The sequence below is a fragment of the Argopecten irradians genome, chromosome 11 (genome assembly GCF_041381155.1).
Source record: "Argopecten irradians isolate NY chromosome 11, Ai_NY, whole genome shotgun sequence".
In the NCBI taxonomy this organism is placed as follows: domain Eukaryota; kingdom Metazoa; phylum Mollusca; class Bivalvia; order Pectinida; family Pectinidae; genus Argopecten; species Argopecten irradians.
Window position 1 is genome coordinate 32,299,689 of NC_091144.1, and position 26,823 is coordinate 32,326,511.

At 35.5% G+C, this 26,823-nt stretch overlaps 1 protein-coding gene across 1 annotated transcript in view; it reads left to right on the forward strand.

Moving 5' to 3' along the window:
- Positions 1–26,823, forward strand: part of LOC138334573 (CUB and sushi domain-containing protein 3-like) — a 75,216-nt gene that overhangs the window by 45,373 nt on the left and 3,020 nt on the right. Inside the window, exons 3-5 of the mRNA XM_069283225.1 lie at positions 22,591–22,839; positions 24,316–24,489; positions 25,699–25,869. Coding sequence (XP_069139326.1) covers positions 22,591–22,839; positions 24,316–24,489; positions 25,699–25,869 — 594 coding nt within the window. The remainder of the gene's footprint in view (positions 1–22,590; positions 22,840–24,315; positions 24,490–25,698; positions 25,870–26,823) is intronic.

The following is a 26,823-nucleotide window of genomic DNA, read 5'->3' on the forward strand; positions in this document are numbered from 1 at the left end:
ATTAATTCCGCAAACATGATTTGATATAGAAATCGCGAAATTTAGTCGTCGCGAAAAAAAAAGGTTCACAGTAACAGATGCCTTGAATATGAATGTTTTGTATTCGTGTTTTACATCTGTTGATAAAGGTACCCTCAAGCCATGCGAATCGCCGATCGCCATTACTAATGGAAATGTTGATGCACCATCTCTCTCCGTTGGGAGTGTAGCAACGTACGCGTGTGATTCCAGTTCGATCAACACAGGAGGAGACAGCAGTACCCTTACTTGTATACTTGGGGGCACGTGGTCGGGAAACATCGATATAAAGTATGTAATAAGTATTGTAAAACGAACGCACTGATAGTTTCATTGAGTTGTACATTAGAGTGATCTCCCTTGAAAACCATGCTTTCCGCCCAGCCATCTTGGTGGGCTGCTGTACGTTACTATGTTTGAAATAAACAACACATGAACCCACAGAGGCAATCATCGTTTATTACAATTGGCGACGAGGAAGTGGACGAGGTACACACTACACAGAACAGGATGGCGACTTTTGGGAAAATCGACGAGTTTAAAAGTGAAACGGAGGTTTGGAGCCAATACGTTGAACGGTTGGAACATTACTTCGCAGCCAACGAGATTACCGATGCAGGAAAACAAAGGTCAGTTTTGTTATCGGTATGTGGCGGCAAAACGTATAAACTGATTAGCAGTTTGGTAGCACCGGCTAAACCGGGCGATAAGACATTTGATGAACTGAAAACTCTCGTACAAAACCATCAACATCCGAAACCTTCAGAAATCGTACAAAGGTACAAATTCCATAATAGATTCCGACAAAATGGCGAATCAGTTGCTAACTATGTAGCAGAATTACGTCGCTTAACAGAAGACTGTAATTTTGGGGACACTCTTGAAAGTATGCTCAGAGATCGATTGGTATGTGGTGTAAACGATGACAGGATTCAGAGGCGTCTGTTATCAATGGGCCAATTGACATTCAAAATGGCACTGGACACAGCCACGGCAATGGAAATGGCTAGTAAGAATGTCGCAGATCTACAGCAAACCAAATCAGCGACCACCCAAATACATAAGATTAGTAACAGGTCTAAAGGCCAGCATGAACATGGTGCTAAAGTTGTCAAAAACATGGATCATAAATATGATTGCTCAGGGTGTGGGGGTAAACACCCAAGGGCTGAATGCAAATTCAAGGATGCGGAATGTTTTTCTTGTGGAAAGAAAGGACACATTGCCAAGAAATGTCGATCAGGGAAGCAAAAGACACAAAAGCATGTGAAACACAAAATGACACCGAACAGTTTCGGGGATAAGAAACGCTCAACTGGAACACACTACCTAAATGATAGTGATGATGACAACGAGGTTTATTCCATGTTTCGTCTATCCGAGGGTAAGAAAGACCCATACCTAGTGAACATGAACATTGAAGGTCGCTCAGTTCAAATGGAGGTCGATACAGGTGCATCTGCTACTATTTTAAGTCGTGCTACAGTGAGACAGCAGGGAATTCGCGTAGCATTTAGGAAGTCAGAGAAACGGCTTAAGACTTATACAGGTGAGGAAATTCCTATTTTGGGAGTTGGCAAAGTGAATGTATCATACAAAGGCCAAGCAGAACGACTACCACTAGTCGTAGTGGAAGGGAATGGCCCAAGCCTATTGGGTCGAGACTGGCTTAACAAAATAAAGCTGGATTGGACAGAGATAGTTCACACTATCAAATCAGAGCCTGAAGTGCCAGACAGCGTTGAAAATATCGTTCACGAGTTTAAAGAGGTTTTCACAGAGGAACTTGGTACAGTGAAAGGTGTGAAAGCACACATCTATATTGAGCCTGATGTCAGACCACGTTATTTCAAACCGAGACCAGTACCATACGCTCTACGAGAGAAGATAGAGTCAGAACTTGATCGGTTGGTCAAGGAGGGTACTATCAAGCCTGTTGAGTTTTCGGAATGGGCCGCACCTATTGTTCCTATTGTTAAGGAGGATAAGTCGGTACGAATTTGTGGCGATTACAAAATAACGGTCAACGAGGTGTCGAAGTTAGACAATTATCCGATTCCGAAAATCGATGACTTATACGCAACCTTAAGTGGTGGAAAGGAATTCACCAAACTTGATCTCAGCAATGCTTACCAGCAATTAGAGCTTGAAGAGGAATCGAAACCTTATGTGACGATAAACACTCACAAGGGGTTATATAGTTATAACCGCCTTCCATACAGAGTTGCTTCTGCTCCAGGGATCTTCCAAAGGACGATGGAGAACATCCTTCAAGGAATTCAAAGAGTCATCGTGCGTATCGATGACATCCTGGTTACAGGTGCAACCAGATCGGAGCATTTGTCAAATGTACGTGAAGTACTTAAAAGGTTGGCATCCAGAGGTTAAAACGGAAGAAATGTATTTTCCTAGCTAAAGAGGTTATTTATCTAGGACACAGGGTGTCGGAGGAGGGCATACATCCTATACCTGACAAGGTGAAGGCCATTCAGAGTATGCCTCCACCGAACAATGTAAAGGAACTACAGGCTTTCCTGGGAATGCTGAATTTTTACAACAGATTCCTACCTAACCTGTCGACAGTGTTGTCTCCCCTGCATGAATTATTATCACAGAACTGCAAATGGAAGTGGGAGAAACAGCAAGATAAGGCATTTAAAGCGGCTAAGGAGCTGTTGATGTCAGCAGAAGTGCTGGTGCACTACGACCCTGAAAAACCCATCATACTCTGTTGTGATGCGTCTCCTTATGGAATAGGAGCAGTGTTAGCGTTGAAGATGGAAGATGGTTCGGAACGACCTGTCGGTTATGCCTCTCGTACTCTTTCACCAGCTGAGAGGAACTACTCACACTTGGAAAAGGAAGGTCTAGCATTGGTGTTTGGAGTGAAGAAATTTCATCAATACCTGTACGGACAACCTTTCACACTTTATACAGACCACAAACCGCTGTTAGGTCTACTGAAAGAGGATAAGAGAGTGCCAGAACTTTCTGCAGCACGTATCCAACGTTGGGCATTAACGCTGGCAGCTTATGAGTATACCCTTGTCTATCGTGAAGGACAAAGGAATTATGCGGATGGATTGAGTCGCTTACCTATGTTAGAACTATCCAAAGAACCTCCAGTACCAGGGGAGGTAATCCTTGCTATGGAACAGATCGAGGACTCGCCCATTAACGCAACCCAGATTAGGCAGTGGACAGATCAAGACCCAGTCTTGTCCAGAGTGCGAAACTTGGTGCAATCAGGTTGGCCAGCTAAGAGTCCCGACCAATTAATCACACCCTATTTTAAGGTCAGGTCAGAGCTCAGTATTCAAGACGGATGTATACTCAGGGGGAGTAGAGTAATCATACCCCTGAAGGGTCAACCAACCATGCTCCAGAGTCTGCATGAGGGTCATCCTGGAGAGAACAGGATAAAAAATCTCGCCCGAGGATATGTGTGGTGGCCAGGACTAGATTCAGATTTAGAAGAGACAGTAAGGAGTTGTTCTGTTTGCCAATTACACAGGAAACCCCCGCCTGAGGCCCCATTACATCCCTGGGAATGGCCTAGTCGTCCATGGTCCAGACTACATATAGACTATGCGGGACCATTCATGAACAAGATGATCTTGGTGATCATAGACGCTCACTCGAAATGGATTGAGGCTCATGTTATGAACAGCTCTACGTCATCAGCGACAATAGAGAAACTCAGGGTGACATTCAGCACACATGGACTACCTGAGATGATCGTATCAGATAATGGCCCTAGCTTCACTAGTGATGAGTTCAAACACTTCATGAAGCAAAATGGTATTCAGCATGTCAGGAGTGCTCCTTATCATCCAGCATCAAATGGACTTGCTGAGCGAGCCGTGCAAACAATCAAGGATGGAATTCGCAAACAGTCCGAGGGGAATGTAGAACAGAAATTAGCTCGATTTCTGTTGACTTACAGAGTAACACCACAGACAACCACTGGAGTGGCTCCCTGTGAGTTACTGATGGGACGTCGGATTCGAACGAAACTCGATTTAGTACGGCCAGACTTAAAACTAATGGTTACAGAACGGCAGAGTAAACAAAAGATGTATCACGACAAGTCGTCGAAAGATCGAACATCTAGACTGCAACCTGGGGACAAGGTTTATGTTAAGAATTTCGCAAAAGGTCCTAAGTGGTTACCAGGGAAGATTGAGGCTAAAACAGGTCCAGTTTCTTATACAGTGACCATAAATGAAGGACACACGATCAGACGTCACATCGATCATGTGCGAAAACGAACAGACTACGGAGAGTGGAACACAAGCTCAGCCGAGACTCCAGAAGTGGATCATGAGTTCGAACCACCCATGGTTTCGAATGAACCTGAGGTCACACCGAGTATCGTAACACCTGCGACACCGGTCAAACAGAGTCAGACTCCACCTACTCCGGAGAAAGTGTCCAAACGGATAGACAGTCCCATATTAAACCGTCCAACCAGGGAACGCAAGTTGCCTAACCGGTTCAAAGACTTTGTTTGTAAATAGGCTAGCTAGCAGTATATGTAGTTAGAAGATTGTTGTGTTAAAGGGCAGAATAATCCCTAGCAATCTTCAGATTTCAAGGCAGTCTACCTTGATTTCTAGTAGTTTAGTTTAGTTCAATAGTTGAGTTATCCAGTTGAATTGAGTGTTTACTTTATGAACTATTCATGTGGACAATCATTATAATGATAATGTTCTAGTCAGTGAGAAATCTAGTCATCATTAATACTTAACTGTGGTGCTGAAAAGTGAATAGTGAAAATTACAAACATTGAATTCATTGGACTTGGTTGAAAGTAAGATTTAATTTGATTAAATTGGACATGGTAAAGAATAATCAGTTCATATAACTCATATAACAGATTATTGTGATATTGTATGAGATCTTAACCAAGGGGGAGAATTGTAATAAGTATTGTAAAACGAACGCACTGATAGTTTCATTGAGTTGTACATTAGAGTGATCTCCCTTGAAAACCATGCTTTCCGCCCAGCCATCTTGGTGGGCTGCTGTACGTTACTATGTTTGAAATAAACAACACATGAACCCACAGAGGCAATCATCGTTTATTACAATAGTCTGTAAGTAAAAGCTATGTAAAGTTTGGCTACCGACAAAATAATGATAATGGTATTCGTTGTATATAGTAATACAAAGTCACCATGCCCTGTCCATCATTATTCGACAGTGAAAATTTTTTGTCTATTTACCAGAAAGGCGCAAGTGTGAAATATTTGACCAACGAACACTTGATATGAAGCTTCTTGTTTTTCTTGAGAAACGCATTATCTTACTTTAATGTACGATTTGGATGTCAACGGCTGCAAATAAAATATCAATATCATACATTATTTATTTCCATTAGAATCACAATGCAAACAATGTAGTTTTTGTAAAAGGTGTAAACATTACCTCTGATCCTGTTGACATATTATTTTTTATCATTGAAACATGACTGGATAGCAATGATCACGTGACATTCGTATATGTTTACAAATGAAATTCCAATGACGGTGATCAGGTTTATTCACTTTGAAATAAACTTTAAAAATGAATTTCTGTCACTTTGTACCATATTTTAGTACTTTGTACCATATTTTATTTTATTTTCTTTGATGTCCACAAGAAAAGCGCATGGTATTAAATTTTCTGCGTTTATGTTTGAAAAAAGTCACTTATATCAGTGGAAATCTATCTTAAGCAAATCATAGGTCATCTGTATTTTTCGTTCAATAACTGGTTGTTTTCTTATAGCATGTAATATGTATTTCAATCTCTTTTACGCTAAATGTATGATGTGCTAATTCAAACAGCTGTACTTTTTCCTTGTTTGACCTGAATACCGTCTGGAACCAGTTGTACAAAATGTGATTAGAGTAATCACTTTTTAGTGATATTTTTATTTCATTATTTTTGTAGAACATGTTTTTTTAAAGAACAATGTAATATTTTCAATTTCGCATATTTTTGTGAAATTTGTGTTACAATAAATTATCTAAATATAATAAATATATCTATGTGGTTTTCTTTGCAGGTTCACCTACAAGATTGTACAAGTTTGAAATAGCAGTTACTATTGATCCGGCATCCGAGGTTTACATGGTTGTAAATGGTAACGACGGTTTTTTCGAATTTATTTTTCCATCTTCTGTGCTTCTACATATACCTGGTACAGTAGTTGTCTATGAGGTAATATGCAAAATATGCACAATGGTATATACTATTATCTCAAAATTAATATTATCTTATCTTTTGTACGAAAGCCGATTTGGCTCATTTTGGTAGAAGGAAAAAATGTTTTTTCGCGTAATTGCGTGACCGTACACATTAAAGGCCCACTACCTTTCTGAAACGGCTTTTAATTTTTAAAATGGGAATGTAAAACAAAATCGATATTTTTGTAGAGTCTTAAAAATTATTAACTTACCGTTAATACTACATTTGTCATTACCTTGTGAATGATTTGATTTAAATAAAATGTTTATTTTCATAACGCGGGTCGTATTATGTTTCCCGCCGTCGTCCTAAATACCGCGCGGAAGTTGACTATCCCTGCGCCAGACGGCAAAACAGCGAATTGACTCTCCACTGTTTTCATATATTACGCAGGAAATCTTTCATATGTTTGGTAACCTTATTTTAGGTCATCGGTATGTATTTTCTGATGTTATTAATGTTTTTTAAGAAACCTTTATATTCTGCTCCGGAAAAGTAATGGGCCTTTAACGTTAATCTAATAACGTTTGGGCTCAACAATATTATTGCGTTAATGCGATAAGTAATGCTTACAATTCAAGTCACATGTGTGAATGGCCTTGACAATTTAGGATATATTTTGTCCTTTAGTTTAACTGCAATATTATTTCCATCAATTGCATTACATTTCAGTGGTCACATTTGACAAGAAAATGAGTCATAAATCATCTTTCGAATACAACACATTCCATCACAATGCAACGGATTGTATACGGGGTAGGCCGTCCTGAAATGGCCCTATCTGTTAATATGACACTTAACAACACTGGTAAATGTATGAGCCTGGGCTGTCGCATCAAAACCGGGCAAATATATCAAGAAAACAATAATACGAACCTGCTATGGGGCTTGAAAACAAACAAACATACCCAGAAAACAATAATAAGAACCTACTATGGGGCTTGAAAACAAACAAATATACCCAGAAAACAATAATACGAACCTGCTATGGGGCTTGAAAACAAGCAAATATACCCAGAAAACAATAATACGAACCTGCTATGGGGCTTGAAAACAAAAGAATATAACCAGAAAACAATCATACGAACCTGCTATGGGGCTTGAAAACAAACAAATATACCCAGAAAACAATAATATAACCTGCTATGGGGCTTGAGACCAAACAAATATACCCAGAAAACAATAATACGAACCTGCTATGGGGCTTCGAAATCATCGATTCTTGCTTCCTAGAGACTCTACCAGTCATGTTCATAGTTTGGGTCGGGTTTACAAAAAAAAAACAACAATACGTATCAACGTCAGGACCCTCCTAGCCCATGGCCTATATACCACATACTAAAGTTTTCGCGTGATATTAAGCTCGCTTTTTGCCAAAACGCGGGCGCTTGCTTCATTGATTTTCCTTATTTGTTGCGTGAACAAACGTATCCACCAACACAAAATCAGGTTTTGACATTCTTTTAGTAGTTTTCGTTAGCTTCTTATCATTATCGAGATATGTTGTGATTGTGAATTCTATTATATGATTTAGTATTTTTCAATCTTCGATTTTTGTCAATTTTACATACATCTTATATTTCAAAACAAAGTCCATGATTATTACCATTCACTTTCGATGACCCGACTTTTACACCTTCACATTGTACATACACATGTACTACATATGTACATGTACGGGACAGGACAAACAAGCTTAATACTGAACACATCTATTTTCAGCTCATGTGAGGAAGGCTCTGGGTGACTTTATATATATTGTCTTTTTTAAATTTTTTACATTGTTCACGCATTTATCTGTTACATTGTTTCACGCAAAACAAAATAAGGGAAAAAATCAATCAAGCGAGCGCCCGTGGTTGGGCATGTACACCTACGCAAGATCTATGGACACGAATATTTGCATTGACACGTCGGACACTCCGTTACTCATCATTACTTTCGCCGCCTTTTTTGTGTACAGCCCCGATTTTGAAAAACGAGCGCCCGGCACATTTACCAGTGTGTTAACTTAATCAAACAATTAGCTAATAAAATACTGGATTCTTATCATTGCAGGAAACATTTCTCGGAGTTGGAGCTTTGACAAGATTCACCATTGGTATAACCGGTGGTTCCCCATTCGTTTTTCAGGTATGTTGTGTGTTTAATAGGACCAAATGTCCAGTTGTATGACGAATTATTCAGAAACATCTAGTAGTGCCCTTAAAATATGTTCCGTAATTTGTAATGATCTTTTTTTATCAAATGCAATTCTGTTCTGTTTAATTAGTTGTCTTTTTACACCGCCAGTTATCATTTCAAACACCTAAAACTTTGTCTTTCTCACTTAATGTTGCTTACTTTCTTACAGTTAAGTTGTTTTTGCCCCCATCCACCCCGAGCCCATCAAACTTACATTTAAAGATCTTATGGTATGGCGTTTCAAATATAACGTACATCTCTGACTCAAAACGGTCACAAACCATTATATTCTTGTTGTTTACCAGACGATAACCTGAGAATGGGCATAGTCGAGCATGTTCAGACTTGATATGGTCGTAATATATGGTGTAACGAATATTGGTATTGAAAATAGTGACTAAAAGATTCTAGATAATATACGAAAGGCCAATTAACTTTCCGAAACGGCTTTTCGTTTTTAAAATCGAAGATTGATAATTGTTAACAGTCGCAAACATCATAGATCTTCACTGTAACATAGATAACACAGAAAATCTTATATTTACATTAGACCATCGATTATTATTTCCTTATGTTGTTATTGTTTGTAAGTTTGTTTTTTTCGGATACATAGTGGCCACTGTTATGCGGGGACATTACTACTTTAGCGATATTTAGAGAATTCGTTTTTAATGCAAAAATATCCTATTTTTTGTATAATTTTAGGTTATGATCGTATCTATCACGGTTGACAGCGATAGATATATAATTAGCGATCTAGGAGATCATAAGTATGAGAACCTTCTGGATCGTAATGGAATGACATCAGATTTAATGTGAGTTCATGCATATTGTACACCTTCCCTTCCTGTCCTTTTCTGATATTGAATAAATCGTATTTGCTCTTACTGCAGTTTACTGGATTTCTCTGATAAACATCGAAACACTAATGTGGTTGCAAAAACGTATAATGTGTGGTCATCGGTTCATTCTTCCTTAGTTTGTATGTTTTAACGTATTTCGGAGACAAACACAACAATGCTAAGAGTATGACAGTCAAATTTATTTTGTTATATTCAACATTTCGTTTCAACTTCAAGAACTTATATCGGGCAACTATTTTTTTTTAATTAAATAGTGTTTTTTTCGTTTTTGCTTTGGTTATGATAGTTATTTTTAAAAGCGCATTTAAAGCACTCGCATGTAAAGATAAAACGCATGTATTATATATTGCATTATTAAGGTATACGTTTTGTGAATTGGATAATTATAACATTAATATCATAAATCATATGAATTACCAAAACAACATCAGCAACATAGTGTAGTAGACTGCGAATTGTTGCTTTATCATTGTTTATTATTACATGAATATCCTTTGAATTGTTTTTTTCAGACTCGTAAATTAAACAAACATCAACCCTTGATTAGACATTTCAAATGTACAGTTACATGGAATCTACTCATTCATGAAGGAAAGATCAACATATCACCAAAGAGATAAAATGTTAGAGATAATAATAACTAACTTAACGCGTACATCAAAAACAAATGACACTTTCATTTGTGACTAAGATTTTGTAACATCTCGATCACTTACAGGTAACAGATTTTATTAATCTACAAAGCCTAATTATCTTAATACAATTTTTTGTACATTTTTGAGATATATAAACTAATGCATTATTCGACAAAATGGTTGAAGCGGGATTTCTCAAATGTTAACTCGCATTTCAAATATGTTTAACTGTGAAATAGGAAATATAACAATATAAATATAAAAATTAAAGAATTGATAGATTGCATTGTTGGATATTTAACGATGACGGTGACAGTGACGTACTCGCCGCGCAACTTACGCAATACCTACTGTATTGCATACTGGGTTACATTACGATGCTAGACGCGAGTTGATTGGTTGGTGGGCGTGGTTTATATCTTTTGATATGTGTGACCCAATTCTAACCCTTATAACATTCATATTTTTATATTACATTATGTATAAACCCATTTTCTCCAATCTAATAATTAATTTATATGCATATGTTTTAATATACTCCCTCAGTATGGCTCTTTCTCTGAACATTCCTGACTAGGACCAGTACTCAGTGGTAACACTATGAACTTTATAGCACTGCCCTGTCACTAGGAATGGCTTGTGTGGGAGTGATATTGAGGGATCCAAATTCAAATTAAATTCAAATCAAAATCAACTTATTTAAATCAAGGAACTGTATATATTGAACTGATATGAATCCATTATAAATTTCAACTTATCATTATCTGGCTATACAGTATCCACATTTTAACTATAAACAAAAGCATAGGTATGCATATATACATGTATTTATATATACTTAACATGCTTTTTATACTTGCTAATTATTGGAGTGTTATCATAGTATTACTTACAAGTGTATCCTAAATATATATTTGATTTCAATATTGTCTGTAAAATTACATATATATATATGATTTTGAGATGTCCATGTAGGTATCCACAGGGAGAGGGCTTATATAGGCATAGTCTGCTGCCCAATTCCTATTAAATCTAACGATTTAATAAAAATATTTTGAAATGAAACCCACTTGTGATAGATTTATCCTGAACTCATTGGGTATTACAGTATTCATAGAACTGCAGGATGTGTCCATACTTTCTATTACCTGCAGTTTTTACAACAGACGTTTCTTCAAAGAAGTGCAATTGTTGTGACAAGTTCATACATTTAGTTCTGGCAATAAATGCGATAACGCGGTTTTCGTGAGCTGCTGTCCGTGTTTCAGCCCAGATAGACTGAAACGCTAGCATAATTCACGGTAGGGAATGTACGTCACAAACGTTACTGAGAGAACTACGTTAATTATTTTATGGCTGCCGTGAGGCCCGTCTGGCGGTAAGTTTACCTCTGTTTGTATCTTTATCAATCAACTTATTATATATCAATACCGTCTAAAGTACTTTTAATTCACTCCAGATTTATCAACTGTTAATCAAACGTACATCGTTCGCTCGTAGATCTAACGTTGTTATCGTTAGGAATTCTACGTGGAAATGCAGCCAATTCCCTTTAAATACCCTAATGGGCTATGGAACCGTTTGCGCCGTACGAACATTCCTCTCCAATAAACGGGTCATTATCTCATGACTGTTAATTGAAGGTTGCTTAACTTTCTCATATTCAATAAACTGAAAGACTTCGTCGGTAAATTGGCTTGGTTTCCGATGAACATGTGATTTGGTTAAATGTCCGCTTTTCAGTCACATTCTCAATTATCTTGTAACAACCTCCTCTCGTAACATCAGTTTTTTTACCAATATCATGAAAAGATAATCCTCTGTAATGAAGATCCTGTATTTCACGGCGAAGTTTACCGTCCGTCAGTACCCCGTTATTGAAAGATCTTCCACACGTCTTTCTTATCAGGCGCAACCATAATGCCTACCGAACTCTAGAACATTGTCAGAAAAAAACTTTTGTTATCGCCTGACGTCGAAAAAGCTATTTAAACTCCGCCCCTTACATTATTTATTTTGTTATGCATGACACTAAATACATGCATATATTTACACTTGTTAGGCTTGGTCACTATACGCTAATACTAGCCGATTTTGTTTATCATAACTGCATGGTAACATTGAACTTTGAGCTTGCGTATGAAAATGTTCTATGCAAAGTTAAAGGACTTCTTCTTTTAAAACAGAAACACATGGCTTTGTTTACATTTTGACGCAACATTACGTGTATATTGTTATTTTTCATAGAATTTTGGAAAAATGTAAACAATATATACATGTTTTATATTTATATTTGATTCAAACAATTTTTAAATAAACAATTGTATAAAGAAACGGAAAAATATCCCGACCGGGGCGACGTGCTTTCATTTTTGTTAAAAATGATGGGTGTCAAATGTAAACATTACCTCTGTGCCTATGTTCGTCCTACGATCGAGTCTTTGGGGTGGACGGCCGTGAGACCCTCTGATAGAGGTCAGTTATAAACATATCCTCTTGTCTTTGTTCTTTGAGAATTTAATCATGTGTATTATAAAACATGCACCGCTAGTAATCCACGTGTTGACAGTTACGCGTCACCACAAATACATTGTATCCATCGAACACAAGTGAATTTGTTTCATCTATCGATGGCGATGGATCTAAGCGTAGATTATATAATCACATGGCTCCCAAGGATGTAATATCGTCAAGTCAGACGACATCTCAAACACATTGAGCTACTTGAAAATCGGTGTTTTGACAACTTCGGCAAACTAAAGTGTGTAAGCGTGCGTCAGCTTCGCCTCGCTGCACAATAACGGTCACCGAGTTCACACATGTGGCCGTGTACAAATTCTTTATGATATTACGCTATATATTAACTTTTAGCAAAATTGAATATATATTCAATGATCTGATCTGATGAAATAAAATTTTCTCTGAAATTTAATGTGTTTGTCATGTTAATTTTAAAAATAAAATATTGAACTTTTTTTGTCGTCGCGGATGAATAATTCTACCTTACGTGAAGAGTCATCATTCGCTGTTCAATTGAGTAAGCTCCTCCCACTTTTGACCGACTTTTATTGAATAATTACGTCACATTCAAATGACGATTTTATTGCATAAAATATAAATAAAAAAAGTCGTTTGAGTGTAAATATAGGGATTGGATTGCGCTTTTATGTTAACCATGCTTGTATGGAGCAATTCCTCTAAGAATATATTCAATATGGGCGCGTTAGCGCCCCATAGAATATATTCTTAGAGGAATTAGCGCCCCATATTGAATATATTCTTAGAGGAATTGCTCCATACAAGCATGGTTAACATAAAAGCGCAATCCAATCCCTATGTTGTTATTAGATAAGGAAGATAACTCCTATGGCTATATTATCAATACATCCTATAAAGTTCATATCAATAATTTAGGTTGTAGAACTTTCTAAAATATTATCATGTGTAAACATACATGTTTGTAAACATGTTGATTATAAGTAGAGATCTAGAATGGTCTATTTCCAGAAAGTTCTGTGTGTTTATTTGTTTACTGTGTTTAGTTAGATATTTCTAGAAATGGAAGGTCCTCCAATATTCTTGAAATTAGGGTTTAGCTATATATAATCCAGCTGCCCAAGGAACTCAGAACTGTAATGAGACCTGTAATTAGAAATATCAAGAATTCTACAGCGCCATGTTATATTTTTGGGAGAGCTATTGTGACTTTATCTGTGGATTGTTACAATGCATTGTGTGGATTTATTCATGTTGCCTGGAACTTTACAATTTATCTGTGGACATAGATTTTCCTCATAGATTTTTGAACATTGTTAATTCGGAACCTGAACGGATTAAGGATTATACCAGGACATTAACATACAGATAAGCAACACTTTAAATTATTGTATTACTCTTGTACCACCACCAATTACTTTAGATATTCTAAACCATCTCTGTATAATATTCTAAATATAAATAAATTGTGTTTAGAATTTAGCTGCTGGTTTCTTATTTCTGTTATTCTTGCTTCTACCATAATGGGAAAAATTAAATTAATCAAGAAATTTTCAAAATTTGTGTACAAATTTTTAGTTAACATTTGAAACCAACAGCTAGAGAAATATGACTACTATGCATGTAGAACAGTTTGTTAAAGTGCCATCCCTGGCAAATTTGACTCTAGTGCATTAGATAGTATAGAGGAAACAGTCACTTCAGAAATCCTAATTAGACAAATGGAACTTGAACATGAAATGAAAATGAAACAAATAGAGAAAGAAAACCATCTCTAAATAATATTGTATATATAAATAAATTGTGTTTAGAATTTAGCTGCTGGTTTCTCATTTCTGTTATTCTTGCTTGTAACAATTTTGTCAACGGTTAGACCGACCTGACAGTAATTGTTAAATAAGGTGATAATAAAAAAAACGGAGTAAGAGAATATATTTATTATCAGAATATTGTGATGTATGCGTTTCATCAGATTTTATAAAATGCAAAATTGTAAGCAACCGGTTCTGTCGTTGTTATTGTTAAGGGCTATTGGACGACACTATCGCCATTTTGGAGGTTGTGAAACGTATTTTGTCAAACAAGCTATTAACTGCACGGAATATTCTGACGTTTTCCTCACTTTGTTTGAAATACATACATAAACGTTGAAACTCGACATTTATGAAAAAAATAACTTTGTAACAACAAAATTCTAACTTTTGTCGGCGTTAAGAACTGTTTGAAATTCATCATAATAATGCATATTTGTAAACAAAAACCCTTCCATACATGTTCAGTGCTATTGTGGTTACATGTATTTACCGAGTTTTGTTTACTTTTTCGATTGTGCAAGCTACACGTTAGTTTGATTTTTGGACACATTTGCCGTACACACAAGCAATGTGGGACGGAACACGTGGCTGGAAGTAAAAACCTAATACAACAGAAACTATGCCAATCTCGAACAAATCCTTTGCCAAATCAAAGGATGACGTTTTCCCGATAACAAATAACGTAAATACCTTGCAATCAACACATGCCGGCATCCACAATTACGTTTCTGTCGTCGGCATGCTTTTTACTTTCACTTTCTTCTCGCCATTTTGCCGTTTATGTCATTAAAAATACTAAGCCACGGCAAAGTCTTCGAAGGGAAATATCCAGTGAAACGACTAGTCACAGCAATATGTGTATTTGCTATGTTTTATCTATTTATACTTAACATTATTTTAGCATCAAATGTCAACCCGATATGAGTTTACCAATAAAACATAATCTTTTTTTTGCGATGACATATTGAGCAACCATTTCCGGTTTACGTACTTTCGGTTTTAAAATTTTATTCATTTGTATTTTTCGGTCTTACAGATTTAAATGGCGAGACATAATGTAACATGACAATTGACTTATAAGTATATGCTTGTCATGCATAGATTAAGCAAACAATCGCAAGCCATATTTCCCAACATTCAGCAGAAAATGTTAAGCTCGTCGTCAAAATGACAGAATTGTGACAGGTGCGTTGTTGACATTTCCAAGGGTGTACCACAGGTTATGATTGTGTGTTGAAGATGTAGGGAGCGGTATATTCGTGTTTTGCAATATATTAACCCAATAAATATATCAATACCATCATCGTTACTAGTTCAGAAAGTAGGATTATTGTTATTTGTTATAATTTCTTCACGCAATTTACCCTAAATGGCCTCATACGAACTATTCTTATGGAAACAACATGTCTGCCTCGTGAAGCCATTTTTGACAGATATTCGGCTCAAGTTTAGGTCTGTTATTTTAGTATATGGTGTTATCATTAAATTCTAAAAGTAAATACGCATAGATTGAAGATATGATAGGATAATTATTGATATTTTAGACCATAACATATAGTGGTGTCTTAGAATTTCATACACTTCTGGAATTTGATTTTAATTAAGTTAAATATTAAATTGGAATATATATTTATTTTTTGACAACACCATTGTGTTCTTTACTTGATTTTAGACATATGGTGTGCTAATAATTTGAATTCTTAAGTTAAAAGTCGTCTTTCAGATATTCTGCATATACCCGTATACAACTGACATAGTCAAGTCCAATAGCCCTTAAAGTCCCATTGTGTTTTCGTAATATTTTCAATTGTAAAAAATACCAAATTTTGCCAAATGATAGAGTTGATAACCTTACGGAGATATTTCTTAATAAAAAATTCCGTAGATAATAAGGATATATAGCAATGATTGGGGAATACCAGGAGATTCCGTTATTTACGCTCTGTTGGTGCCACAGTCCACGCGTGGGTTAAGCCACACGTGGGGGGCCGCTTTGTATAACGTTTGACCCCAGGTATGTTTTTCAACTGATAGATGTTGACAGACGACGCTAATGCATTGTCATCTTATTTTCGTCATTTTTATAAATGAGTCTCAATAAACATTAATAAAAAAACTAAAACTAAAATCTTCAAATCCTTTGAAAACTATTATCAGAGATTGGTCAAATGAAAACAGTAAGGGAGTTAACCATGGAAAGTCAATTACTTAGAAATAAGCAAGTATTAGCAAACAATTGAGTTTTACACGAGACCATACAATGTATTCTACACAGGTAAGAGCGAAGCGAGTACACGCGCTCTATTAAGACGCAACTGAGGGGTAATCTCTACATAGTAATACGAGCTCGTACTTGGCTCTTTTGTAGTTTTTGCGTACAACTGTTTGTTTAAAGTCTTCAAAATGGAGTATATAGTTCTACTGAAATAGTGTATTTTTATTTTGGAAAGAAGAACCAGTTTTATAAGGATGAACATTGTAAAACATTGAATATATATAAATATATTCTAAATAACCCCGTGGTGTTGCTGATATTTAATTGGTGATCATCCGGGTACGTAGAGGCACATGGGCTATTTTCAGAGAAAACAAATTACGTGTTCTATTTATATGTATTTTCAATATGTTTTTGTCGAAACTGTACATATTTGAACGAAAATAAGTAAAGATAAATTCATAAGGATAATCGATGTTTAGTTTTTATAACATTCATAAAAAAGACGTAGTGAGGGGAGGTCAAGGTCACGCGGACCTGTGCGGACACACACATTTTTGCTCTGACGAAGTTCGATTACATCCGAGTTTTTAGCAAATGACCACTCTCAATTTTTTGTCTGTGTGTGGACTACATACATGTGCTTCAAACCATTGCAAATTTTCGATGGTTCTACGTCTAAAAGTGTGTTTTATAGACATTGAAAATCTAACAATGGGCTACATGTAGCTCCTATACCGCGTGGCTCGTCCGCCTTTTATTTGCACGGACTTAGCCTGTGCATACGTGTTTACGTGTACGTGGAATCATTATATTATAAACTGTTGTGACTCTTTCACAATCATGCCACCACCCATTGGAAAACATTCGAAATCTTCTATTTCCATTGGAACCAGATCAACTGATGATCGGGTTGTGGAAATTAGTGCTCAGGTGGGGAATCTTATAACAAATCCAGAGATGGACAAGAGAATGACCAGATTTACAGAGAGATTGGATGAAAAGCTAAAAAATGACTTAAAGAGAGAAAACAGAGAGCTCATTGAGGTTTTAGAGTGACGGATTTTCGATCTTGAAACGGATAATATTTCTCTCCGGAAAACCGTGACATAGTTACAGGATCGCTTCACCGAACTACAGAAATCCCAACAGTGGTCTGAAGAGAAATATAACGACATAGAGCAGAATGGAAGGAAGAATTTTTGGCCTAGATGATACATCGCAGAAAGAGGCTGTTCAGGAATGCAAGGGAGAAAGTAGTATCTTGACTCCAAATTGAAGGTTGCATTACGAGGTGATGAAATAGACATAACGCATAGACTGGGGAAATTTGTGCACGGGGAAAAAACGAAATGTGATTGTAAAGTTTACCCATAGGACTAAAGAGCACGAAATCTTGAAAGCAAGGAAGATCGTGATGGGGACGCGAATTTCTGTATTTGAGGACCTCACCAAATATAACCAGGACAGACTGAAGGAAGCGTACCATGTCAACTGTGTACAAAACTCGTTCAGTATCGATGGGAAACTTTTCGTTATTCTCAAGGATGGTAGAAAACGTAGATTCTATATGACATGCCACTAACTGAGGAATTCTTACTCAGAGATGAAAACTTCACGCGAACGCGAGTTGGTTGAGTTATCCATTTCCGATATCGGTAGAGGACATTTCGGGGATCATTCCTGGACTACCGATCATATGTTAACTTTCATCTTTGTGGGGTTTTTTGTGTTAATAATTTGAAATCTTTTCATTTGTAATTTTATACGTAACTCTTATAATCAACTATATTGTTTTTAATGCAGATATAAAGATGTTACTGAAATAACAATTTCCCATATTTTTTTATATTAATGATATTTCAACCGACCTAATTTCACTATGTCGTCTCTTTGCTGACGACACCTCGTTATCATATTCTTCTATAGTGGCTGAATATATATTCCATAGAAATGATTTTGATTTTACTTTGAATTTATTTTGGCCTTTTATTTCGGATTATTAATATACTAGCTTTATACCGTTTTTCCTCATTATCATATTCTTCTAAACACTTAGAAGATAATACACGTGTTGTAAATACTGATTTTAAAACACTAGAAAAATGGTCAAATGATTAGTTTATGTCCTTCAACCACAAAAAGACAGAACTTATATTAGTATCTCTTTCAAATCTCCCTTACCAGCCACTTTTTACATTCAACAATACAGTAATAGAAATCACACACACAAACACAGACACTTAGGAGTAATTTTAAGTAGCGATGCTAAATGGTCTGAACACATAGATGAAATTATTAAGAAGGTTTTGAAATATATAGCAACACTTCGTAAATTGAAATTTCTACTAAACAGAAAAAATGTATCTAACGTATATAAGACCAATTTTAGAGTATGCATGTGAAGTTTGGGATAATTGTGGTGTCGCAAATTCTTATAATCTTGAAAATTTACAACTTGATGCCGTCCGTATTATTACAGGACTACCAATATATACCAAAACAGAGTTTATTTGTAAAGAAATTGGATGGCTTCCATTATCTAAACGGAGAGAGAGAGATAAGAAAATTAACCCTCTTTTATGATATTAAACACAACATAGCTCCCTCATATTTATGTGATATATTACCAGAAAACATCGGTGTCCTGACAAACTATGACCTAAGAAATTTCCAGGACGTGAGGCAACATCGTTATAGACTCCAACGCACATTAAACTCCTTTTTTCCTTCACTTTCTTCTCTTTGGAATAATTTAGATTTTTAGAAATTCCTTAAATACCTTCAAATCAAATTTAAGCAAATTTTTCCTTCCAGAAACCGTCTAAATTTTGGTACTAGACAGTTTAATGTTCTTCATTGTAGATTAAGAAATAGAGCAAGTACTTTAAATTACGATCTTTTCAGATCCAATCTTTTGCCTTCAGCACCTGTGAATGTGGATTCACATGCGAAGACTCTTATCAATTTTTCCTTACATGCCCAAAATATCACGTTATACGACAAACATTATTAAACTATCTTCATTGGTACCCTGGTGACATCACATTAGATACATTACTAAGAGGAGATGCAGATTTAGAAAATGATGCTAACCTTAATATTGCAAAGGCAGTCCAAATTTATATTGATAGTACTGGCAGGTTTTGACATTATGAGCATCCTACCCCATTTCCTATATCTACACCCCGTATCTTAGTTAATTACTAGATTACATATTATACATATTTCAACAGTATAAATCAGTTGTATCTGCTTGCTGGTGGAGTTGAAAGATTTTCAAGGAAAGGAATGGCTTCGAGTGGATCTCCAGTGCAATGTTTTCTATGGAATGTGTTTAATGGACAACGTTTTAAGGAAGTAACCGATCGGTGTTTCCCAGCCAGTCGGATAACTATGTAAACAATTATTACGTTTACAAATAATTATAAGTTAATAAATAACTATTCTCTCCTATACTCCTCTATCTTTCTCTTTTCTCCTTCATTCTTAAAATAGAAATTTTGATTTAAATTATATATATGTATTTTCTCCATTGCTGTCCATTATGTATATATTCATATTATGTATTCGGGAGAGGACGTTACTAACTTGTGTCCAATCCCTTTTGTCAATAATTTACGACAATAAAAATATGTTTAAAATCCAAATGGGAATATGAACTCTCAGGTAGGGTCCTCAATCACTTTACGTAAACATACACCATTATCTGTGCGAGTTCTGCGTTCTTTTTTGAAAACACGTTTATAGTTATTGGATTATTAATCACTGCTATTCAATATAACCATTTTAAAGGGTTGTCTTAGGGTTTCATTGCTAAGGGATATATACGTAAAGACAAAGGGCTACTGCGTTATACGATACAATTAAATCTTCTTTCGAACTTTCGTTCAGTTCAGTGATATGCGCGAAAAGTTTACAGAGCACGAGAAAAAAATAAACGCACTAAAATGTACAGCCCAAACAAAAGAAGAACTGTTTCTTCATAGTTTCCCGGCTCAGTGACGGTAGGCTATGCAAGCAATCTATAGAAGAACAGATAGACCTGAAAATGAAAATAAAATATTCAACCGATACTAATTTGTATACAACTTCAAGATAATTGCATCCATTAATATTCTATATCACTCATTCTTATATTTATACACTCACCATGGCCTTGATCAGCATACACATATTAACTCGACACCTGTTAGAATAGTGAACTGTTTTAATTACCAGTGAAGTCTATTGAAGCTTCTTCTTCAAGGTAAAGCTTCAAAGTACAAATAAAATTATCCGAAAGAAAGTATTACAAAAGCAAATCAAAATCCTCTGTCTAGGCGATTTCCCTTAACTTCGAAAATGCTTTCATATGGCGAGTTTTAAGTTACCGACTTCCCTTAAAGTTAAGGAACTTTGGTAGAACCGGAGCCTGAATCCCAGTCTGCCACAGATCCACAACTTATTTTTTATGAATCTTGCCCAATATTCCTTAGAGATTTATTATCAGTTAGTCCCTACTGGGGAACGTTAAAAGGTCTGCCTTGTAAATCAATATTGGAAAGCTATAAAAACTATAAATTATTCCTTAAATAATATATGATGAAGTTCTGTTTTACTAATTTATCGCTATAAATTATCGGATATATTCACGTTTCCAGATAGTACACATCCACTTGTAGTGCCACGTACGTCAAACATACATCTATACTTTCTAAAGTCACCCTATTAGCTAAAGTAGCATCGCGTTTAACTAATCAATATATTTAACTTCACATCAGATCAAACGGAAACCTTCAATATAATGTTTGATTTTTAAAGTCGACGCATTTCTTTTTATAACCGGGATCGGGATTTTATTCTCCAAATACAAATCGGGATTTCAGACATTTTTGAATGACTTTCGTTCTACATTGAAAAATGAAGATGTCGTACCTGAAGACCAGTATGCCAGGGGGTTTATTGTTGTTTCTGCTGTTATTTGGAGGCATAACAGGTTAGTAGGGCACTGATTACAACAAATCTATCTGTAGATGTAAAAATTCGTACTATGAGAAATTATTTTATCTTAATTTAAAAGCCGTTATTAAACGGTGATGAACTTCCATTACCTTTTGAACAACTGGGTCCTTAAGATTTGCGTCTACGTTGGAACCATAATCATTGGCAGTTCATGTTTTAGAGCTAAATCGTCTAGGTATGACAGAACAATGATGGCAGGGCTCTTATCTTCTTGTTATTGATCAATAGCGTTCACTACCTCATAAACTTCACTCCGTGGACTTGATTTTTCGTAAAAACAATGGAATTAATAACTCATAAAGAAAGGAATAATAAAACAGATCAATAGTCACAGCACCAACTCGCAATTATGAATGTTAAAAGCAGAGCCACATATTGAATCATGAGATCAGAAGCACACTTGTCATGTTCCGTCTTCGCATTTAACGTTTTGACCTCATTGTTTCTGAGTGAAATTCATGTCGTTTTCTCTGAAAAGTATTACAGTACACTCGCAAACCAATGACGTCGCAATCAATAACTATCCGGAAGGGTAGATTACTCTTTAATATGCAAATAAAGACTGTTTACCAGCATGCATTTGAGATCGAGTGAAATGAAGAATCATATTTCAGTAATCATTTATGAGCCATTTCCTAGCTATATCGTGTCCAAGGAAATGTGTAAATATTTTAATATGCTTTTCTTGGGTACCAATACCCTATCCCTGTGTACAGATCTCGTATGCTCATTCAAGATTCTTTTAGTCATAACTTTGTTTGATTCCTTAACCCGAATGAAGCATCGTACATCTAAATATTTTTCAATTGGCCAGTTTATGTCTGAAGTTCTTCGCAAAGAAGAATTACATGACTGCATTTTAGTCTTAGGATAAAAACTAAATAAAAATAACTGCATTATAATTATGCATCGTCCAGTCGAAAGATAATGACTTTTCAACTACTATGCTATGATTATGGTTTACCATCCCTGACAATATACATCATACGGATCATCTTCATTTATACTATATTCTATCTCGAGGGGTTACTATCACTGTCGTAATATCCACTCCTCGACAATGTTATAGCCTAACATGAACATCAATATAGCAGATATATTTACATTGAGCTTTTTCTTCTGTTTAGAAACAAAACAAGAAGACATTGTTTCACGGAAATTCGGAGCGGTCAGCGATGTAGAGATAGCAAGCAACATGGACAAGTTGACGGTAGAGAACATAACCCATAAGAAGATGAGGTGTGCGTCCCTCTGTGTAGAACTCGGATGTAGTTGTACGTCATACGTCTATAGCAGCTCCACTAAAACATGTTACATGTTTAACAAGGCTCTTACCTCCGGGAATGGGGACAAAGTAGCTTACAACAAACTTACAGGTAAGTAACGATAATAAGATTATATAATGAATGTGGAGGAGGTGGAAAGGTGAGACGGTGTTCGGGGCTTTACTGTAAGCGTCTTGAATACTTGTTCTAAATTTATGTATGTTTTTGAAATTTGCAATTGTTTCGTGCCCTCTAACCTATCCCAGGTGGCTGGGATGGACCATGTTATAACAAATGCGAAAAGAGTAATTCTTCAGGTTAGAAAATATGGTTTATGTAGTGAATATTTCGTACGACGTACGATGTGTACCCTTCCTTCGACAAGGTGAAGGTGACAGTGAACATTTCATACTAAGGCCACACCAAATAAATCAGTTGTTCTTTGAAAAATAATAACTAAACAACAATGTTATTAAAAAATAAAAACAAACAAACAAAGTTTAATGATTCAACTGAGCCCCTGTTCATATCAAATTTTAATCAAAATGGAAAAAAACCAGACGAGCTTAAATTACTGGTCTTAAATTATGACGATCCATGATTCGCAGGGCAGATCTAATTTCATCGATGAAGATGCCTGTATTTCAATTCCGTTATATCCTTATTCTTTTCAATATATCTGTTATTGGAAAAAAGATACTAGGCTTTACATTGAATTAAATTTCAACAGTTTAACATTTTTCACAATTATGTATAATGAAGCAATTTACTTAATTTTCATTTCATCATAGGTACTAATTTTAGAAAATATCATACCTGTTACATTATTAATAAATATGTAACTAATCTGAGAGAGAAAAAAAGTAAGAAGAAAAAGAAATTAAAATTTGATTGGTTTATATTTATTTACTATTATTAATTTTATCATTTTATCACCATTTAGTCTAAAACCTACATCAAAATTCCGGAAAAATAATCCCCTTTGAAAACACATGAACCGGATTCATTATTACAATTACCCAAAATGGCGGACATTACGATTACAAAGTTTGTGACGTTCATGGATAGATAGGCCTATTAAACATTAAAAACCTGAGTAAATTATTTACAGTTGTAAACAGTGTTTGTTTTTGAAGTAATACTCACTATAAGACTCAGTTGTAATACACCTAACGTTACACACGTGAATGTGGACTGACTGATAATATTAGGATTGCTGATGTTGTTCAGAGGGTGTTCACACCTCTTTGTTTACTTCATTATCAAACCATGGCCAGTGCTTCACGGCCTGGTTTGTAGATATGGCTAGGATTGGCGGATTTAACCGTATGGAAACATCTGAAAAAGATCTGGATTCGCCGATTTTTTTTAAGGTGCGCTGCAATTTTTTTTTTTTTTTTTTTCTCAACTTAGACATTTTAGGAGCGGTTTTCCCGACGAACAACTGATTAATTTGGTGTGGCCTAATGACTGAAATGTCACAAAAGAAAGATTTATTGGCTGTGAAACAAATATAATTGCTTAAAATATATTTCATGTTGATTAAAAAAAACCGAAATCAACATTATTCAAGTTATTTTGTAACAGAATGTGCTACACCTAGACACATATCGAACGCCACATTGCAACAGTATACTGGCTGTAACGCTGAGTACGAATGTGACTTCGGATACAAGACCTCCCCGCCGGATGCATCCAACGTGATCACGTGTCAAGCAGACGAGACTTGGGCACCGAGCATTTACGCATGCGTTCTCATACGTAAGCAAAATCAAAATTGTTTGATAATCATAAGACAACTAGTGTAAATATGCCATTATTGTGAACAATATGTTCTTGTGCAGATTTTTAAAGTGAAGGAATAATAACCATCTTATAACAACTTAAATCTTGTACACAATGTCCTTTGAATCGATGACTGATATCAAAGAAAACATTTGCAAATCTATGTTTTTATCAGATCGTTTAAGAAACCGTTTTAAAGGCCCATTACCGTTCCGAAACGGCTATCAATTTTAGATGGGAATGTAAAACGAGATGATAATTTTGTAGAGTCGCAAAAGTGATCAGCTTACCGTTAATACTACACGTATCATCACCTTCTGAACAATTTAATTAAAATAAATAAAATGGTAGTTTTCATAGTGCGGGTCGTCCTAAATACCGCGCGGTAGTTAACTATTACTGTGCTAGACGGTAAAACAGCGAAATTACTCTCCACTGTTATCATATATTACGCGGGAAATCTTGCATATGTTTTGTGTTGTAACCTCATCGAAGGCCATCAGAATATATTTTCTGATGTATTTAATATTTTTAAGAAACCTTTATTTTTTGCTCCGGAAAGGTAGTGGGCCTTTAAGAGGAAGGTTTTAAAATCTAATTAATTACAATTTCTTTCTCATTGTAACAGTTAATAGTGCCTACCTATAAATCTTTTATTAAATTCAAATCAATAAAGTATACTTCAAGTTTGAATTTTTTAACAGGTTTTAATCAGTTTCTTTTTACCAAAAATACATATTTATGTTATTGGACTAAATGTATTTTTATGATCATATTTGAACGTTTATGCAGCGGCAAATAAAAAAGTACAACAGAAATGTTATTATTTGTTATTGAGGAACAACCTAATTTATTTTTTGTCTTGCTAAGGTAAAACATGATTTCTTAAAATATTGAAAAAATATGTCATCGGATGTTGAATATACTCGCAAGTTAGGTAACATCTTCGTATTAATTGGATATATGTATCTCGTTGATCATGTTCGCCTGGTTTGACAGCAACAAATACAAATTACGACAGAATTGTTATTTTCCATTTTTTGTGGGTTAGGTAAAAACTTCTCACAAAATTTAAAAACAAAAATTACGAAACGAACATATTACCTATGGGTAAGGTAGCATTTTTTTTACATATACATGTATTTGATTAATTTGGTTGATAAGGTTTTCTGATACCATTTATAGCCTGTAACTCCCCTCCTCCACTCTCGAATGGAATCCCCCATGTGACGACACTATCTGTCGGAGGAACCACGACGTATGCGTGCGACACCCACTACATCAATACTGGGGGAGGCTTAAACACGCGCACCTGTGTCCTAGGCGGCACATGGGCAGGAGAAATCAACATGGACTGTAAGTACACATTTTTTTCAGTTAACAAACAAAAAAGGTACATCATTGGACGAATTCACCTAATGATAGATGAATTCATAAAGGATGCATTGTCATATATTTTTAAATGTTGTCCTTCCGAATATAAAGTCTTTCCTTGTAGTATTTTTGTATTTTCTTGTAGAATTATTAAGAGAAAGTTTCTAGAGTTAACCTAATTTTTGCTGGTCCTGAATTTCACGATTGATGTCTAATGGCTTTTTGACAGCAATCTTACATGTATTACGCAATTTCTGATCGCTTATAAAATACGCAAAAATAAATGGCATGCTAAAACGATTAGTTTATATAAGTAAGTTTTCTTTACTCTATTAACTGTTGAAAGGTTAATAGGGTAAAGAAAACTTAACTGTTGAAAGTTAACAATAATGTATATTCTTCAATTAATCAAGGGGGGGATTTATCGGAACGTATCAGTATAGAAAGAGGTTGTCGAGAAGGAGATCCAATAGCTCTTTACATTTTTATTATATGTGCAGAAGTGCTAGCTGCAATATTTAGAAATAATAATCATATTAAAGGCATTGATGTAGATAATGTACCAATTTTGAACGTGCAATATGCAGATGACACTGGTTTGATACTAGATGGGTCAGAGAGGTCTCTTAATGAGTCTATATCGGAGTTGAATAACTATGCAAAAATTTCAGGTTTAAATATCAATACTAGTAAAACATAAGTTAAATGGTTAGGGAGCTATAAATACAGTAATGTAACATATAGGCCAGATTTGAATTTACAGTGGGGGAAAACCAGATTTACATTTTTGGGGGTTGAATTTTCATTTGATTTAGATCAGATACCAAAAATGAATTTTGGCACCAAAAAAATTGTAAAAATCAAATCACTTCTTACTGCTTGGAAGAGGCGGAGCTTGACTCCAATTGGGAAAATCAATGTTATTAAATCTTTATT